The following is a 20,265-nucleotide window of genomic DNA, read 5'->3' on the forward strand; positions in this document are numbered from 1 at the left end:
CCGCATAAACATTTCATTACACCAAATACACAAAATAATGTTCTTTTTAGCAGCATCATATGACCCCTTTAAGCATAAAATGAGAAAGCAAATGGCACATTATTTTGTAACTCTATAATATAAATATTATTATAAAATATTAAATATAATATTCTAATACTATATTATATTTAAATATACCTTTTTAGATAAAACATTATTATTATTATTATTAATAATGTGTATGATGCACACCATTTAATCTTTAGAAATTGTCTTCTGCAACAGCATCTAAAAATAATTTTATGCAAATATTTACTTTAATCTAGTCTAAAGTTGATGTCCATTTGTTAACTGCTCAAGAGTGAGCGTGTGTGTGTGTGTGTGTGTGTCTGTTTGAATGTAAACACGCTTGATGATGTAACATCATCATTCTGATGCCTCATTGCATTTACAACAACAAACTTTGAAAACCACTTGAACACACATCACATCACACATTGAACTCACATCAGCCTATACATCATCTGAACACACACATGAACCCTCTCCCAGTGAAACCAGTCATGCAGCTACAAAGAAACTTTTTCTGCTCTCCGTTTCTCTCTAGCCTGAGGGGAAACGCTCACAATCAGTCGTTTACTCACCCACATTCACCGCTCATCCCTCACTGTCGTCTACACCAAGTCAAATGCTCCAGACTAAAAGAACCTCAGCTATCATTTCCTGCACTGAATCCAACAGCACGTCAAATTCAAAAGCTCAAACTCCCTCTTCACCTGCCAGGAGCAACTCCCACTGGTTTACAGATATTAACTGTCCTCAGACCTCCCTCTTTTAAATGCTTAAAAAGGAGGAGCTACAACTGACACCACTGTTCAACACACACACACCAGGCAAAAGGAAAGGAAGGCTCTAGGGTAGGGTCAAGGTGCAGAATTTCAAGCAAGTAATGACTCTCTTTTCAAACACATCCATAAACACACACACACACACACACACACACACACCGCACTCTCACTCACCAGATTCCGGTAAGAGGAAACCACACACACACACACACAAGTTAACAATCAACAACTAACACACGGTTCTCAGAATAATCTACAGGAAACCCCTGGTATTGCAATCGGTCTTCATTCACTTGTTTTTCCTCAATCAGTTTTGATCCAAGTATCTCCGTTCGTGTGCGTCAATTCACTGTAACAGACTAAATTGAAAGCTGACACTTAAACAGCACATGCTGTCAAGCATCACTTTTTTGCCTGGGAAAAAGATCTGCAAGTGTCATTTTTTTATAACATTTTTTTATAATAAAAACAGTTGCTGAAATACAATTTTTTTAATGTCAAATAATTTGGTATCCCTTTACAATAACTTCCCATTAGTTAAAGTTAGTTAATGCAATAACTAACAATGAGAACATTTTTTCCTACAGTATATATTTAGCATTGTTAGTTTACTTTATCTCAAGTCCATTAAATAATATTATTAGATAAATCTTTTGATTTTAATAATGTATAAGATAAATAAATGCTCATCAGTTCATGTTAACTAATGTAAGTTAAAGGAGTCATATGATGCGATTTCAATTTTTCCTTTCTCTTTGGAGTGTTACAAGCTCTTGGTGCATAAAGAAGATCTGTAAAGTTGCAAAGACTAAAGTCTCAAATCCAAAGAGATATTCTTTATAAAAGTTAAGAGTCAGCCACACCTACCTAAAACGGCTCGTTCTAACACGCACCCACATGTCTACGTCACGATGTGGCAACGCGTAACAAGACAGTAACTTCGCGCTGTCGATCGCCGGATCGGCTTTCACCGTGGTTGCCACAAGCCGGCCGGCCGCTCCTTTGTCGAATCCGCCGGCCGCGCCTTTCTCAAGCCCGCCGGCCTCCGCTCACTCTAGGCCTCCGGCCGCTGCTCAGTCTAGCCTGCCGTGTTTTTCGTTGTGAAAGCGAAACTACTTTGTTTGGCCTTCCAAAAGAGGACACGACTAGAAATCAGTGGTTAAAATTTGTATTTACAACACTGTTCCAGAACACTTCAACCCAAATAGCTTTGTAAAAATCTACGCGTTTCAGAAAGGAAAATAATGTGTTTTTTGAACCTTAAACCGCATAAACACATTTCATTACACCAAATACACAACATAATGTTCATTTTAGCAACATCATATGATCCCTTTAACAAATATTGACAAATTGAACCTTATTTTAAAGCGTTACAATATTTATCTTCTGCAGTCTATAGTTTTAAATTAAAAATAATATTAAAATAATTAAAAATAATATTAAAATACTTTATAATATTTAAAATATATATATATTTAAGATTTGTATTATGGCTGTGATAAGATATAAAACTAGTCATATCCATTTTAAAGACCCAATTTTTCGATCTGAATCTTTAGTTGAACCTCTATATTATAGTAAAAACAGATATATCACACATCAGATAATTATAATGTAAACACATATATGCCCAACAGCTGAAACAACTAAAATGGTGTTTAATGAGTAATATTAAATTATCAAAGCTATAAAAATATGAATTTAATGTGTGTTCTTAATGGAGATACAGTGGGTTCATATACTTTTTACATGTGTTACAATCACCCCTGTAATAAACTATTTTAAAATAAATTCAGTATTATTATACTTAACATCATAAGCCTAATAATCGTACAGTTGCTTTTGTTGCACACACTACCATTTAACAGTAAAGGGTCTGTAAGGGTGTGTGTGTGTGTGTGTGTTTCAAAGAAGTCTCCTAGGCTCACTGCAGCTACATTTTTTATCAACAAGACAGTAAAAATGGCAATATTGTGAAATATTGCTACAAGACATTTTTATTATCAATAATAAAAACAGTTGATCAATTTAATGTATTCTTGCTGAATAAAATAATACATTTCTTTAAAAATCTTACTGAACCCAAATGCTAGCTTATAAATGTCTCTTTCTGTATTAGTAGTCTGTGAATTATGAAGAGAAAAAAAGTCACCATTTGCCAGCCAATTTTAAATGTATTACTTTTTTTTTATATATTTTTTTTTTTCAGTTTTCAGTTTGTACCTTCACAGGGAATCGAACCGATGGCCTTGGTGTTGGCAGCATCATGCTGTATCAGTTGAGCTGCCTGTACATATTTGACCCAGTCCCAAACTGCATTTTTGGCCATGAAATACCCCAAATGCTGCAAATCTCACTGGGTCACATGTACACACAGACTCACATTCACTCAGGTATTCACAAACTAAAACTGATACACACACAAAATCTGTGTGCTTGATTGCAGCTGTGCTGCTTTTCAACACTAGGCTAAATTCTACAGATCCCTCAGGATGGTTTGTCAACACACACACACACACACACACACACACACACACATTACACCCGTCAACAGAGTTCACACACACATACAAACATGCAATCCCACTTGCACAAAGGAATGTAAAGTGTGGCTAACTGCTGTGCCAAGCACACCATAGCCAAAGACAAACAAATGCAGGCTAGCATCACCTTCTGACAGTTGATTATTCTAGTCTTTGAGTCATAGAAACAGCAGCATTTACACTATATTAAGTATAATAAACAAACTCACAGGTGCCAACATAAGTTGATGACATGAACCAAATGAAAAAACGAAGAGAATAAACGAGTGATAAAAGAGGAGAGGTTTGTTTAAGAACTGCAGCCAGTCATTCCCTCTGTGGAGATGATAAATCAACTGATTCATAATTTATAACCTTTGATTCAGTGAAGTCAGTGATCAGAGAACCTGAATCAAATGAGCCTCCAAGAGTCAACCTGCAGTCAGGCCAAAAAAAAAAAACACTAAGATAATATGGCAGAGTCTCTCTACCACTCCATCTCTCTTTATTCTCCCTGTATGATAGAAAGAAAAAAAAACTAACGGCAAAGAGGATGAAGGGCTGCTGACATGTTCAGTAGAGAGTGAACATGTGCAGTCTTGCATAGCCAGACTGGACCACTAGCATAATGCCTGGTCCACATTGAATCCTATTCTGGCCAAGAACCATTTAAATAGGCATAAAGTTGCCAACCACACTTTTTAGTTGATTTTACATGCTGTAAAGCTGAAAAACTACAATAACAAGGCATCAGAGCTGTGCCGCGCTCAGGATGTAGAAGTGTTGTCGGCTCACAGGGAATCAGGTTCAATCTGGGTCATGTCATGTACTTTCCACTGTCATGTAAAAATAAAGGCAAAAAGTCTCTCCAACCCCTTCAAAAAAACAAAAAACAAACAAGCTCCCAAGAAAACAAACTGGCAGCTCATGCACAGCACAGCAGTTCTCATAAAAGTTGTATAGACAATGATGAAATTACTAGAAAATCTCATAGCTCACAATTCCAGTAAGCAGTTCTTCTGCATAAGCGCACATTGCTACGTAGAGGTAACAAGTAAAGAGTTTTCCTAGTAAATACAGTATGCACTACCTTTCAAATGTTTGGGGTTTGTTTTTTTATTTTAAAGAAATGCTGTTTTTTTTTAACTTTTTGAACTTTCAATTTATCAAAGAATCTGTAAAAATCTAATCAGCACACCTGTTTTCAAACTTGATAATAGTAAGAAGAAATGTGCCAAATCAACATATTAGAATGATTTCTGAAGGATCACTGAAGACTGAAATAATGGCAGCAGAATAATCAGCTTAATCATTACAGGAATAAATTACATTTTAAAATATATTAAAATAGAACAGTTATTTTAAATCAAAATAATATTTCACAATATTACTGTTTTTACTGTGTTGTGATCAAACAAATGCAGCCTTGGTGTTAAATAAATAAAATCTTAACTGAACAGTATTGTAGAAAATGTGCATCTCAATTCCAAGACAAAGCCAAGCAATCAGATTGGAGCTTATGATTTTGCAAAAACCTCTATCCCTTTAAATGTGCAGCCTGATGTTGTGTGTGTGTGTGTGTGTGTGTGTGTGTGCTCATTCATCTTCCAGCTCAGGAAAATTCTCCACTCTCAGGCGAAACCTCATAGATCACTCTGATTTTCAATCACTAGTCAGTGGTGAATTTTAGGGTATTTGTGCTTATCTGGACTTCCTTAAATGCTTTTCAGCATGTACACTATTCTTACCTTTATCTAATGACATCTCCTGAAGAACAACGTCACCTTTTCGACCAAGCTCTGTCAAAGCTTTCTGTCTTTGCACCGGTGCATCTGAAAGAGAAACACACATACAGATAACATTAGAATTGATGAACATTATGTGTTTGAGCAGGATTCACTCTTCTGGTTTAATCACGATCGCTCCATATGTTTGGAAATTCACATTTTAGCTAAATAAATATCTAGAGTTCAGCTTGAATGACCTCTGGTAGCAGCAGCAGCAGCAGTAGTATATCTCACCTCTGATCCGGCTGAAATATCACACCACTCACTGCAGAAGGAACTGGAAGCATTTAACACACAAATCAATGCCAGAATAGAGGCGCAGCCACTGGATGCTTCTTATAATGCCTTCAGGATAGATTTCAATGCTTAGAAAGCTTCTTTACCTAATTAAAGTGAGCTTAATCTTATAAAACTAAATCACCGGCTTTATTCTCTCTTTCTTCCCTCTCTCTGAAGATGTTTTCACTCGTGTCCTCTGATCACCCATCACTCAATTTCAATTTCAGCACCGACGGAGAACCTGTTCAGCAGGTGCCACAGCGTCAAAGATCAACATCCTTCAGATGAGCGTGATAAGATCCTTCTTAAAACACTTACACACATATACACATGCACTTGAAAAATATTGATTTTGTGATTGTGAGCGACATAAAATCACTAAAGTGCTAAGTGCTAAGATGTCTAGTTTCCTTTTTTATCATTCTCTCTTCAGGTTTTCTCAAGGCCTTTAGCTGTAGTAGCATTATAGCAGACCAAGTGGGGTCAAAGTCTGAGACCACTAGGGGAAAAAATGCTTCTTTTTCTAATTTAATACAATGTTTTTGATACAAATTATGTTCTCAGCAATGCAATTCGAGTGAAAAATGTGTCCTGTCTCTGGGTCTCTCTTGCATGCTGAGTTTAACAGATCGATGTTGAATGGATGAAATGTGTTGTTTCCCAGACAGAGAGACAAAAACAAGATAACAGAGAATGAGGGGGAGGAATGACATTTCTAACTAAGAACAAAACGCAGCAGAAGGAAAATGTCTTTGTCAATACTTCAAACACAGCTAAGGCATTTTAAATAGAGATTATGAACGGTTTTGCTCCTGATGTTCTTGTAAATCCTTGAAGAGACATCCTCTAAAGTACATGAATTCACATGGTAAATCATGGAACCAATTGGGATGACTAGAGAGAGGTTAAATACAATCGGTTCACCAACCAGATATGACATTGCTTTTGTGTGCTCTGTGAGGATATGAAGTTTGAAATGTCTCATTCAGGGGTCAGAACTCATCCGTCTCTCTGACAGAACGTCTGGAGCAGAGTCAGGACATGACCAGGGGTTGCTAAGCAACTGAAGCCAAGGTAACAGCGCCCAAAACTCTTATACCCGTTTCAGGCAGAAGGTCATCAGAGGGCCTAAATTTGGAAATAGGAGACACTAGTGGTGCAAAATACTTTTCCAGATTACATCAATTGAAACAGCAACTGATACACAATAAAAAAAAAAAAGTCCTGTTAAATTTATTGGGAAAAAAACAGCAACTGAGTTTTCTAGAAATTCATCATAATCAATACGATGACAATGTTTCAGGTATTGTTGTGTATTATGCGGTTTAAGGTTAAAAAAACACATTATTTTCCACATACTGTACATTATTGTTGCTCCTCTATGCCCCGCCTTTCTGAAACGCGTTGATTTTTACAAAGCTCATCGGTCTGAAAAGCGAGGTGTGCTCTGATTGGCCAGCTATCCAGTGCGTTGTGATTGGCCGAATACTTCAAGCGTGTGACGGAAATGCTACGCCCCTACCATACTGTGATGCACTGTCCGGCCAGAGCGACGAGACAAAAACATTAAATTTGCATTTGTTGCATCCAGTGGGGACATAATTACGGATTATAATGATTGCTTGTTCAAAACAACAACAAAGGCTTAAAGTTAAGAGGCACCTGAAATAAGTTTGGCCTCGGAATGGGGTTTAGCAGAAATTGAGTACCTACAATAAATGACAAACCATGACACTATTCCATTCAGTTCTTATCATGACATTATTCATTACGGTTAAATCTGAGTGTGCCACTTAAAACTCGAGACTTTGAGAGATTATTAATGCAAATTATAAGAAAGAAAAAAAGCTTAGCAGTGCCAAATTAAACCCATGCACTGAATGAGATGTTCATGGGACACAAACAAGTTAATAACACTGAAAGAGGGATCTGTTTAAAGCTGTGCTGATGGCCTTGTACATTCCCTGAATGACAAGCGATCAATGTTGCTCTCACAGGCGTCTCTTCAGGCCTTCATCAAGCTGCAATGTGCTGAATTTGAATATACTGCTGATTTTAAAGTATAGAGAGACCACCGTGAAAACTGTCAGCTATTTTAATAAAGCCTTTAGCCTTTTTAACCTCCTAGCTTTAATGCCACAACTCTGCCAGCCCAAATCTTCTCCTTGATCAGTACGCACGCATGCAGAGCTTTTTCCAACATGAATCCCAGTAAAATAATGTCCAGATGGCACAGCATTGATAAACACCTCTGGTTTAACAGCCAAAATATTGGAAAATTGATTTTGGTCCAGGACATCAAATAAGAAGTTTGGCTTGAATTAAATCTGTAACTAAAGAGTATAATGTCTGTGGTCCAAAATACACAAAAAACCCTTACCAAAAAATTCCAGTTTGTCCAGACAGAATTTGACATCTAGCTGTAACCTCCCAAACCTCATTGGTAGGCAGGGTACAGGGTTTATTTCAGAAGCATGTCATCTTTGAGTTCTGCAAATAGCAAATACATACACCCTCTTTCTCTCTCTCCTTCTGGCTGGTAACCCCATCCAGTCGTTCTGATGCCAAACAGTAAACAGATATAAGCTCGCTCTCGACATCTGTGTTTAACATTATAGTGAACCCTGACAAACACCAACACATACAAACTGCACCCTCACAACTCAAACATTAACAAAACGTTTATGATTCATCTACATCTACTTTTTAACATACTGTGATGATTTGCTTTAAAAATAATCCACAAATGTAATATTCAAAACTACATATAATCACACAGATGCTCAAAACTGTAACCCAAAGTACTATCCTACATACTATAAAAGAACCACAACTGCATTCTTTTACAACAAAGCAAAAAAATTGAACTGAAACCCTATCACAAGTCACATAAACCTTTAAATATGGCTGCATATTCAAATTTGGCTGATCATATTACATACCAAAGAGCAAAACTCACATGCTCCACGGGTTAGTGACTGTCACAGTGTGAATGACAACAAATGCATTTGCTCTTTCTCACAGACAAAGAAGCTACTCACTTTTTCCTGTTTTGTAGCCCTACAGAAGTGAAAGAGAGAGAGCGAGAGGCAAAATTGTCCTGTCAGCTTCTCTAGATCTTCCATACTAACAGAGCAGGTGGAATATGACACTCTCTGAAGTGTGTGTGTGTGTGTGAGAGAGAGGACATAAGAGTGAAGTGAGTTCATTGAGAAGTTTAAAGCTATGCTGTGCAAAGGTTGCGCAGACTGCCCCTTTACACCCTCTCCCACACACACACTTTCACAAAGATTCAACCCAATGTGTTATTGTGTGTATTGTTATTGTGTGTATTGTAACTGTGATAAATGAGAAGTCAGCTTATGGATGTGCTGCTTAAGGGATTCAAAATTAACACTCGACAAGCAATGAATGCAAGTGGAAAAGAAAAACACTTTGAGGCCAGCTGAATAGTACATTTATTAGGAGCTGCACATACATTTCGAAGTGTTAGACTGTTATTCTGCCTTTCTAGGATAGATTCCCTTAATTAAATCAAAAGAGAAACTCTGGTAAAATATGCTACATTTTTGCTAAACTCCAAAAACGTACCTATACATACAATTCACTGCAGTTTCCATTTGAAATGAACACTAGAGACAGTAAAACACAAACAAATGATTTCTTTTTAAACAAATTATGATTACAGGCGCATCTGCGCAGATTATCTATTAAGTTAAGACTTTAAAACACGTGTACCATAGTGCATGATTTGTAAACTAATACATTTTGCATCACACATATGAATGAAAAAAAAGCCACACATGTATGGCTTTTCTGACATAGTAAACTTGCTCGGCAGCTCACCTGGTACAGAACTGCACTTGTGATGTGGGGCCCACAAAAGAGTCACAATAAAAGAGCTCAAACTAAAATGGCATGCTGGCACACCAAATACATTTTTATCTCATGTTTGCTTTTGTTAACACTATTGGTTATGTTTAGGGTTTAACGCAGGTGATATGGTACTTTAACAGTAACCTATCCATATTTTTTTCTGCTAAAATATGTTTTTCTGTTAATGTAATGCCACAAACAGATTCATGGCACATAAAAAAACATTCATGACCGATAAAATCTTAATTCATCCTTGGCAGGTGTGGAAAAAGCTATTTTTAGATTTTGAGTACATCATGATTTATTATGATTTGATTTATGATCATTCATGATTTGGGGCAGTCGTGGCCTAATGGATAGAGAGTCGGACTTATAACCTGAAGGTCGTGGGTTTGAGTCTCAGGTCCAGCAGGGATTGTAGGTGGGGGGAGTGAATGACCAGCGCCCACTTCCACCCTCAATACCACGACTGAGGTGAGAAATGCAGAGCACAAATTCCACATCACGTCCTGTCCTTTCATTTCCTTATGTTTAAATACAGCCACACACGTTCATGCAAAGTGACTCATACAGAAATCAGACGAACTTGCTCTTGAGGAGTAAATAGCTTCAATCAAGGGCATTGGAGCAGTAGCAGGACGTGCAGCTGTCAGGTGACCTGAACACCTTCAGAACGGTGATAGCCAAACATATCACCAACACCGCAGTAAAGGTTTATTATTACAGCGTTCATCAGTTCAGCATGCACGTGGGTACCTGTAGAAAAAAAAATGAAAGAAAAAAAAAGGAAGGGAGAAAACCGAGGGATAGAGAGAGAAAGAAAAGGATGGAGGGAAAAATGTGGTAGTGGACCCGCATGTCTGAGATTCGTATTGCTCAATGGATACCTATACGGCAGAGTGCGCTGCAACAAAATATCAAATTTTCTCAATTTGTGGTCTCATGACAGACTGTAGCTTTCACAAAACTGATCTTTAAAAACAACAGATTCTAAGCGTTCTATAATGTAGTGTGTGGATACGTTTAAAATCCTTCATATCAAACCAGCAACAAGCAATAATATTCTAGGTAGCCATTGACTGATAGGAGTTCTTATAGCTGACGCCAATATCTAGAGAGCAGGGTAGCTATTTACTGATAATAATAATGAAAATCATGATAACTGAAAATCATGATTATGCGTCATTCACAAGTTTCATTCACAAACATTTCTCATTATCAATGTTGAAAAAAGTTTTTGTGGAAACATACAGTGGTGTGAAAAAGTGTTGGCCCCCTTCCTGATTTCTTATTTTTTTGCATGTTTGTCACACTTTAATGTTTCAGATCATAAAACAAATTTAAATATTAGTAAAAGGATCTGAAACAATAAAGTGTGACAAACATGCAAAAAAAAAAAGAAATCAGGAAGGGGGCCAACACTTTTTCACACCACTGTATATATATATATATACACACACATTTCAGAATTCTTTGATAAATAAAAATTCCAAAAGAAGAGCATTTATTTAAAACAGAAATCTTTTGTGACATTATAAATGTCTTTACTGTCAATTTTGATCAATCATCTCAAAATGGCAAAATACACGTTGATTCATCTGTCTGGCCAATTTTTCAAGAATTATGACATCACTAGCAATTCTGCCCTTTGAAATCATGAAACGTCACAGAGGTCTAAGACTATCCTGCACCTCAAAAGTGGCAAATCAGCAAAAGAGCTAGCTACAGCAAAAAGCAATACAAAACACTCACCGGTCTGGTCAATAGTAGGAGGGCAAGACCAATTTTTTGCTGATTATTTAATAATGACTGTAAAAAACACAAGTGAACCAGACTTTTTAAAGCAATGAAAGAGCGAGTCAGTCATATTGTCATAACTAAGCACACTTGTTTTATGGCGTGAAAATAAGTGAGTCACAATCATTGGTGAGGTAAGAGGGAGTGAACATCGACAAGATTGACTCCACATCATCAGAAAATAGAGTAAGGCACCATTATCAGTTAAAAAAATAAATAAATAATGAATCTGCATTATTCAAGTGAATAAAGGTTAAAGTCGGCATGAAATGAAATTTCACTCTTTCTATTTTTTAATTGCATGTTCTAGATTTATTGTGAACAATTCATCTCTTTATACGTTTCATTTTTTTATTGACTCCAGGACTTTTCTAATCATTTAGACCACTTAAACCCACCTCTGCAAGCTTGCGTTCATCTGCCTACAATTTTGAGTGCAATGCCCACATCTCAAAACCCAAGCAGCAACCGATGCATAGAACCAGTCTTCATGCTACATTATTTCTTTTCCAGTAATCCGTTTACATTCGGATGTACCTCATAAAATGGAAGAAAAGATTTGTTGATAGTTCCGTTTCATCTTCACTTTAAATTACCATCATTTCCAAGAAAGGAGCCGGAATCACAGGCCAGGTGAAACATCCGTCAGCACCATCAGGAATTCGAGCAGGATCAAATAAAGTGAGCGAATTAGGTATCATGGATTAGTCGAGAGCACATCCTACTCATATGTCTAATAATATTAGATTAAAACTGAGCCCGGAACTGTCTCTAACTTGATGGTGGTGATTTAGCCTGACCTTTAATGCCGTTTTAGTGCCATTTAAAGCCTTACATCTTAAATTATGGTGATTCCTTTTGATCCGAGCGTGGAAATGGTCTTTATGAGCGAACTGAGCTCTTGACTGCTTCAATCCAGAGGCTTGATGTGGATATATGTCGAGATGTTTCATCTTTTGCCTTGCATTTAAATTAGGCAGTTCACACGTCTGAGGGATCAGGATCAGGACTGCTTTCAGCCGGCTCCCATTACAGCGCGCTCACACATATACATAACACCTGTCTATTGCTGAGATACAAACAACTGGATTTATTTAGCATTTTAATAACAGATAGACAAGCACATGGACAAACACCCTTATGAAAATATAATCACTTTTATACAACGCAACATAATCGAAATCTGAAGAGCTAATGACCCGCTTAATAGCTCATTAATGTCAGTAGGATAAACTAAAAGCATTGATCAGCTGGAGTCTGTCTGAGCGTATATGGAGAGAAAGGAGAAAAGCTTTTAGCTGCATTATCAGTCCTCCCCTTTGTGATGTCATAATGAGAGCAGATTGCCTAGCAACCCACACTGCTGCCTAGAGACAGATAGATAGGGAAATCAAACTTGAACAGCCCCTATGACATAATCTAAGATGAACACAAGCTCACCTGTATGGAGCCAACCTTCTGTTGGCATTGTCTCTCAAGATTTACTAAGAAGCGCAATTACTTGGTTAGTGCTTTATCATAACTAATTAACTCATTCTCAAACGTATAAGCAAGTGTAATTCCCATAAACAGAAATAGCTAGATTTTTAAGTGCGTGGCAGCCGACAGCTGTTACATCAAAACAATTATGCAGCCAAGCCATTAAGGCAATTTAGAAACATCAATATCACATAAGTCAGATATATGGCCAAGTGCACTTAGACCCATTCTCTTCTGACTATAGTGTGGATACGCTACATAAACATCATCTTTAAGCAAATAAAATCCCATAAAAACCCATAGTTAATGTAGATACAATGCCATAATTGAGAAATTAACTACAAGCAGCCAAGACTGTGTGTGTGCGCGTGTTTATTTGTATGCGTTTAGTGTCTCATTCATTAGCAGCAGGTCTTTGTAGGGCCATCTGCACTGCTATTCTCTCTTCCAAGAGATAAATAAGCACTGTTCTCATCTACACCGACAGGCCCATGTCTGGGCGCATGTGTCCGTGTGATTTTCCATCTTGATAAGTCATTATTTTGTCAATACACACATCCTGCATTCTGACATGTGGCAAAATGCAACAACAAAGTCCCTGATTAGATGAAAACAGCTTCGCCAGACTGAAATACTGTAGCTTAACTGGCACTAGCAACGTCAAGGTCATAGGTTTGATTCCCTGGAAATACATGTAATGATAAAATATATAGCCTGAATGCTTTCTAAACCGCTTTGGATAAAAGTGCCTGCCAAATGCATAAATGAACACATAAATAAATTGCATCAAGTGACTTGGCAAGCCAAACTCGAGGCCGAAAAGTGCCTTTCCTGGAGTGGATGTGGGACATTAAGACACAAGATCGCAATCTGCTGAGCTCTCAATGAAGTGCTGAATTAAATCAGAGAGAGCTGCGGGCAAGAGCCTCACAGTGATCCTCTGAGTGTCAGAATTCATCTGCAGTTATGAGATGGATTTCTACTGAGAAATGATGAGGAATGAAAAGATTACTGTTCTTTTTATAAGTTATTATATAGCAGCAATGTATGTAATGCATAATGTACAGTTAGCCGGCATCATCACAAATTAAACATCCTGTAATATTTATTCTGAAGGGGTTTGTTTTGCAATAACTACTGGCTGATTTTGCATTATCCCACTTGTTATACGACCACTTACCAAATAAATAAATAAATAAATAAATAAATAAATAAAGAGATATAAAATAACTTCTTGGCATACACAAGGGTCAAATATACAGTTTAGAAATAAATATAAAAAAAGAGAACACCACAAATGACCAATCAAGTATAATAAGAGAACACTAAAAATATCCTGTTAAATTTAAGCAAAAATACAGCAGCTGTGGTTGCCAGACATTCAATGTTAAAAATGTTAATATATGATGTGTCATGCAGTGACTACTGGGAATGTACATTTCCTTGTTTTGCATCATAATATATACAAAAATTTAGTTTTTACTTACAAAAACCACAAATTTGACAGTATTTTACAGTAAAATTACGTAAGTGATATCAAAACATTTACAGTTTTACAGCAACTTACAGTTAGTCAATTAACAGGTTTTTACTGCATTTTTTTTTTACAGTGCAAGTTGGATTTGTGCTAATAAAAAAAAAACAAAAAAAAAACACACAGACTAACCTTGTATGATTATCTAAGAATAGAAGTGTAAATTGATGGCAGCATGTTTCTAAGGTGAAGCAAAGCTTCACTGTCACTGCAGGGCACATCTAGTTCATCAGTAATTATCTGAGATTGTTCAGTAATTATGGAAATCACAATCATGATTCATCATTGTGCCCTTAAGCAAGGCACACAACCCAAGGGTGGCTCTGGCATACAGTAGGTTGCTTTGGATAAAAAGCATCGGTTAAATGTTATGACCCAAACCAGCCCAGGGTGGCCACTCCACCCAGTGAGCGCAGGTGGATCAGAAACAGATACTCACTCTGATCACCCAAGGGACTCAAACAGAAGCCATCCCGAGCTACACCACGCAGCTTAGAGACAATCACAAGACTGACCAATCAATCAATGGCGGCTACAACAGCACACAGAACAGCAGGAGAGCCTTTCTATAGTGTGGTACACTTAGTCTGAAGGCATTAATGGAAAATAAAATGAAGGGCCATTTCCTGAAACACGAGCTGTGCTCGATTACATTACTTGGGTTGTCAGTAAAACAGTTTATCTTGTGGATATAGTCTTATTAAAGCAAGGGAAAGATCTAAAAGTGAGAAAAATGCAGAGATGTTCACAACATTGAGGCTAGATTTACACTGCAGTGAATTTGTGGTATTGGTTATGTAACATTTCATAATATTACCGACACATGGGTTTTGGCACTGTACCATTTTAATTAACTGAATTAACTGTTGTTAGAAAAAATGCCATCAAAAAGGTCAAACATTTCAGTGGGGGGGAAATATGTCTTACAATAATAAAAAGTTCATTTCTGATACAGATCTAAAGCTTGCTGATGAATATGAACACTCTTTTTCTTAACACAATTATTCTGATATGTTCACACAAAAACATACTAAAAAACTGTCCTGAAACACCAGCTGTGGAAACTGAAAAAACAAAAAGTCACCTTACTAACCCACTGGAATGAATCGGAGGAAGTGAGAGTTTGTATCTATTCTGCCATTCACTCGAAGGTCACACAGGTAAGCGATATGAGCGGTCACAGACTCACAGGTGCGGTTCCTTACCGTGATGGTTCTGTTGTTGCAGCTGGTGTCCTTGCGGTTCGCCCGGTTCTTCCAGCTCGCCGAGTTCCGCCAGTCTGTGGCCGGTGGCTGTCAGCTCCGCGCGCAGGTTCGCCACCTCCTGCTTCGCGCACTGGATCGCGCCATCGATCCGCTGCGCGAGCTGCTTGTTCTCGTCCATCATTCTCCGGATCTTCGCCTGCGGGGAGAATCCACGGAACCCACGGAGCGAGTCATATCGCCTGCTGCATCATAAAGCACACTAAAATCCCATTCTGTCTGTCCTCTATTTTATAAGCGCAGAAATCCCCTAAAATCCACAAGGTGAGAAAAGATATTTAGAGTCCCATACTGTCTAATGTTCGGATGTGGCTGTCAGAAAGAAAGACAGAGTCTGTAAAGAGAGAATAAAACAACGTGCTTCACTAAACGATTCTTTCTGCCGCGAGCTCTCGTGGAGAGAGTTCAACGCACGAGAGACTCCGAGCGGCTCTTTAAACGGACTGTACCATCTGAGAAAGAAAAGAGGAGGGCACCTATCGAAAGAAACGTGCCATTTGCATCTTAATTAAACGTATTTATTTAAAAACGTTATTTTAAAGGGGGATAAATGAATAAGTAAATAAACATGTTTAATTATTTTATTTTTAATAAGTTACCTTTTTAACCAATAATTTGCTTTTTTCATTCTTTTTTCACTTCACAAATAAGTAATTAGCATTTTTCAAAATCATCTTTGATTTATTATTTTTATTTAGCCTAATGTATATATCATATTTATTTTAATATATAGGCCTGTTCGACTGAGTGAATACATGCAGTATGTGCATATTTTTTCTGTGTGTGCACACGTACAGGTTTGTCTACACTTCTGAAGGCCACATTTGGAAAATGTCTTCATAAATATCTTAAAACATTTAGAACACCTACTTGTGAGGACATTTGAAGTGTTCTTCACTGTTTGAAAGGTTCATAAATCTACCAAATGAAGCTTTGCTTTAAATCTAATATGGTGAGCATAGGGTTAAAGGGTAAGATATGGTAAATATCATTATCTTAATGTGAAAAATATTGTCTGTGAGACACAGTCAAGACCGTAATAGCTTCGAAGGTTTTTATATGTGTCTTGTGTGACACTCATCCTCACTCATTAACTTACTTCATACTTCTCCCACAATCATTTATTATTATTATTATTAATGTCAAGCTAGGTATGAATTAATAGACTGTATCTATGAGGGAGAAGAGATAATGTTGACACATTCAAAGTTTCTGTGAGTCATATTAAGTTTTTGTGAGACATATTAAGTTCCATATCAGTTACAAAATATTACTACTTACTTTTAAGGCCCTTAATGGTTTAGCTCCTGTATACCTAACTAGTCTTCTATCACGCTACAATCCATCGTGAAACTCTGGACTCTTGGTAGTACCTATAGCAGGGGTGCCCAAATTTAGTCCTGGAGGGCCGGTGTCCTGCAGAGTTTAGCTCCAACTTGCCTCAGCACACCTGCCGAGAAGTTTCTAGTATGCCTAGTAAGACCTTGATTAGCTGCTTCAGGTGTGTTTAATTAGGGTTGGAGCTAGGGCTGCACGATAAATCGCATGCGATATTTAACGCGCATCTTGTCAGAAAAGCCGGTTCTGTAATCAGCGGTAAATCTCATCTAATTAGCCAAGCATTCATATAATGTATCTCATAACCTTGTACTTCTGTTATATCTGATCAAATGCACATTATCATTCTTTTGCTTGGGTTGAACACATCATTTTTGCTTGTCATTTGAACATCAGCTATGCTAATGTTGCTTTTTCTGCCACGGGATTGGCATCCCGAGGTAACTAACTACTGTAGGAATTACACAAGCTTCAGTCTGGATCCAGCCCTTACAATGATCTGAGATGACCAAACACCTGAGAAGAGATGATGCCGACCCGTCAGAGGACCACAGATGATGCCAACCCTCAAACAACATACAAAACTACCAAATTTTGCTATAAGTTTGATCGCAACATATAATCATTGCTGTTAATAGTGTTCACCGTCTGTTTGATTACATGTCATTAACTAACTATATGATTTTTGCTGTACATTTCTGCCATATGGACATCAGCTTGACATAGTCACCACTGATAAGCTACTACTAATAATGAAACTTTAATTTTCTGTAAAGCTGCTTTGCAACGATTTGTATTGTGAAAAGTGCTATACAAATAAACGTGAATTGAATTGAATAGAACATGGTCTACAGTACGCATGTGACCGGAAGAGAAAAAGCATATGTGTTGTTCCAATGTACCCACTCAAATTCTTCACCTCAATCATCTCCGAGTTGGCAGAATAGTGTGGTTTTGGGAGAATGGTACGAATGTGTGTGAGTGTGTAAGGACGTTCAAAAGCTTTTATTGTGAACCAAGGCCAAGGAAATAAAGGACTCGTTTCAAAAATCCCCTTTACACTACTTCCTGCTAAACAGAAAAGTATTCTTCTTCATTCCTCGGTATAAACAAAATGATTCCACTTTAATGTGAGTTTCCTGACTGCGGTCAGTCCTGTCATATCTGGGTGGAATCACAATAGATCATCTGCTCATTCTCTCTTTTATGTTAATCGTGTATGTTGTAATGTTAAACTCTGTGAGGCTTGGCTTAAAAGATTATTGACCACACCCAAAGACAGAAACCATCTGACAACATCCTCTTAACATACATCACTCTGTTAAAGCTATTCCAGTGGGATGACTGTTCAATATTACCTGCTTTTAGTGAAAGGCTGACTTTTAAACATAGCTGCCATTGAATTGGCTTTGTTCTTGTGACCTTGACTATGTTCAATATAAAATGTCTGTATACTATTCTTACTATTTTACAACAGCTTTGCTTTGAAAGTGACGTTGTGTGAGCTGTGCTTCATGCATCACTACTCTATTGACAATGGACAATGGACCTTTTTTTGCCGGCAAAATTTTGCAGAAATTTCGCTAATGTGGCTGCATCTTAATGTGTTCCATTGAACAAAAAATAGTAGCAAGTTTACTGTGATATTCAGTATAAGCAATGAGACAGTATTTCATTCCAAGTCCATTATTTTCTGGGTTAATTTAGTCCCACGTTCCTGACCAATGACCTCACAGACCACACCCCTCTCAGGAGCATGATGCTGACCACCAACTGTAAGTAACTGCTGGATGAATTCATAAATCAAGCAGAAAAACGCATTAAAGAGAAAGGCAGTAACATGTAACTGCAGGTAAGCAACATACTGTGTGAGATATAGCACATGCATTCAGCTTGTATTCTAGAGCGGATGACAACACCTCCCTCGGTTTATGACATCACTTCCTCCAGGCTGCTGTCAGAGTGGTGTGCAAGGGTGACATTCAGCTGTCTCCCTCAATGTGTTTATTGTCAGTCACAAACAGCACCGAAAATCCCTTGTGGAGAGACTGTTTCCATTGACCTCTTCAGTACTTCAACAACTGCAACACTTAAAGGAACAGTTCACCAAATAATGAACATTCTGTCATCATTTACTCACCCTCATGTTGTTCCAAACTTTCTTAATTCTGAGGAACACAAAACAAGATATTTTGAAGAATGCTTTTTAAATTTTCTAAATAGCATTTGTGTTCCACAGAAAGTCAGGTTTGGTACTACATGCGGGTGGGTAAATGATGACAAAATGTTCATTTTTGAGGAAACTATCCCTTTAAATACTTTCAAATCCCAGAGCCAGACCTTCAGGATCGCTCATCCAGCAGCTATTTTATAGATATGAAGGATCCTCACTATTTGAGAATCTGAGTTTTTCATCATGCTAATTTTAATTACTACTTTCTGGCTTTGCTGTAATAAGATTTAAGAGAAAGAATGAGATCCCATTTTTCTTATTTGCACATTTTGTCTAATCTCCTCTGGTTTTCTTTGTCTTCTTCTCTTTATGCCCCTCTGAATCTTCCTCTCCCTTGTCCTTTGCCCTCTCCCTTTCTCTCCGTCTCTCTCTCTCTCTCCGCTCTGCTGGGCAGGAAAATGAGGAGAGGAGAGACAATTAATGTAGCTCTTGCACATCCAGACACAATAGCCCAGTCAGATCCTCACGCACACCTATCGAGACACTTACTAAGCATCTTGTCCGATCCCAAACTGACTCTTAAACACAAACCTCACACATATGCGTGCAACCACTAAAACTATTTGTTGTGGAGTTTAAAGCACTCATCCGAGCTGGGCTCATCACCGTGGTAACATCCGGCCCTCTAATGTCAGTCAGGTGTTTCTTTGGTGACCATGTGTTTCTGATTGGTTGGAGGCCTTCTGGGATATCGGAAGCAGATGGCATTATGGGATACGTTAGTCATTTGTGACATGTGCCCTCTGAGAACCAGCTGGGCCTGAGCAAACTGACCAGAGTGGGTGTGTGTATGTGTATGTGTGTGGTGAGTTAGGCTTGATGAGGAATAGCAAATTGACTCTTGCAGACCTTCTCAGATCCCCAGGGACTCACTGGCGAGATTAGTCTGGACCCTGCTAGGTCCCGTCTAGCCCTGATTCGTACTGAGGGTCATTAATGTGTAGCGCAAGGCTTGAATCGACAAGGCTTTTAATCATCAAGTTACGATAAACTTTGTAACCCTATTAAAAGCTCACTCAAAATAAATGTGTTTATGTGTGAGGGAACGGCGTGAGATGTGAACGTGTGCTTCGGGTTATTAAAAATTGCAGAAGGAAGACAGGAAGACGGCAACAACATTATCATTTCTAGCCCCCCCTAGGCCTTGAGTGGCAGGTTGGCTGATGGATCTCTGGTCTGGGAAAGGGGGGAGGTTTCGGCTCATCAGGGTTTGATTCAGCCAGGAGGAGCAGATGGGATAGGGAAATTGTCTGTCCAACCACACACATACTCACACCTACTGGAACACTTTCACACTGACCAAAACAACATTCTCCTGTGCATTT

General features: G+C 38.0%; 1 protein-coding gene across 1 annotated transcript in view; it reads right to left on the minus strand.

Moving 5' to 3' along the window:
* The window catches only part of LOC107717500 (kazrin-A-like), a 43,827-nt gene that overhangs the window by 23,261 nt on the left and 301 nt on the right, over window positions 1-20,265 (minus strand). Inside the window, exons 2-3 of the mRNA XM_016524268.1 lie at window positions 15,313-15,508; window positions 5,104-5,187 (exon numbers count right to left, since the gene is read on the minus strand). Of these exons, the coding sequence (XP_016379754.1) occupies window positions 5,104-5,187; window positions 15,313-15,508 (280 nt within the window). The remainder of the gene's footprint in view (window positions 1-5,103; window positions 5,188-15,312; window positions 15,509-20,265) is intronic.

Source organism: Sinocyclocheilus rhinocerous, unplaced genomic scaffold (genome assembly GCF_001515625.1).
Source record: "Sinocyclocheilus rhinocerous isolate Xijiao unplaced genomic scaffold, SAMN03320098_v1.1 scaffold2645, whole genome shotgun sequence".
In the NCBI taxonomy this organism is placed as follows: Eukaryota; Metazoa; Chordata; class Actinopteri; order Cypriniformes; family Cyprinidae; genus Sinocyclocheilus; species Sinocyclocheilus rhinocerous.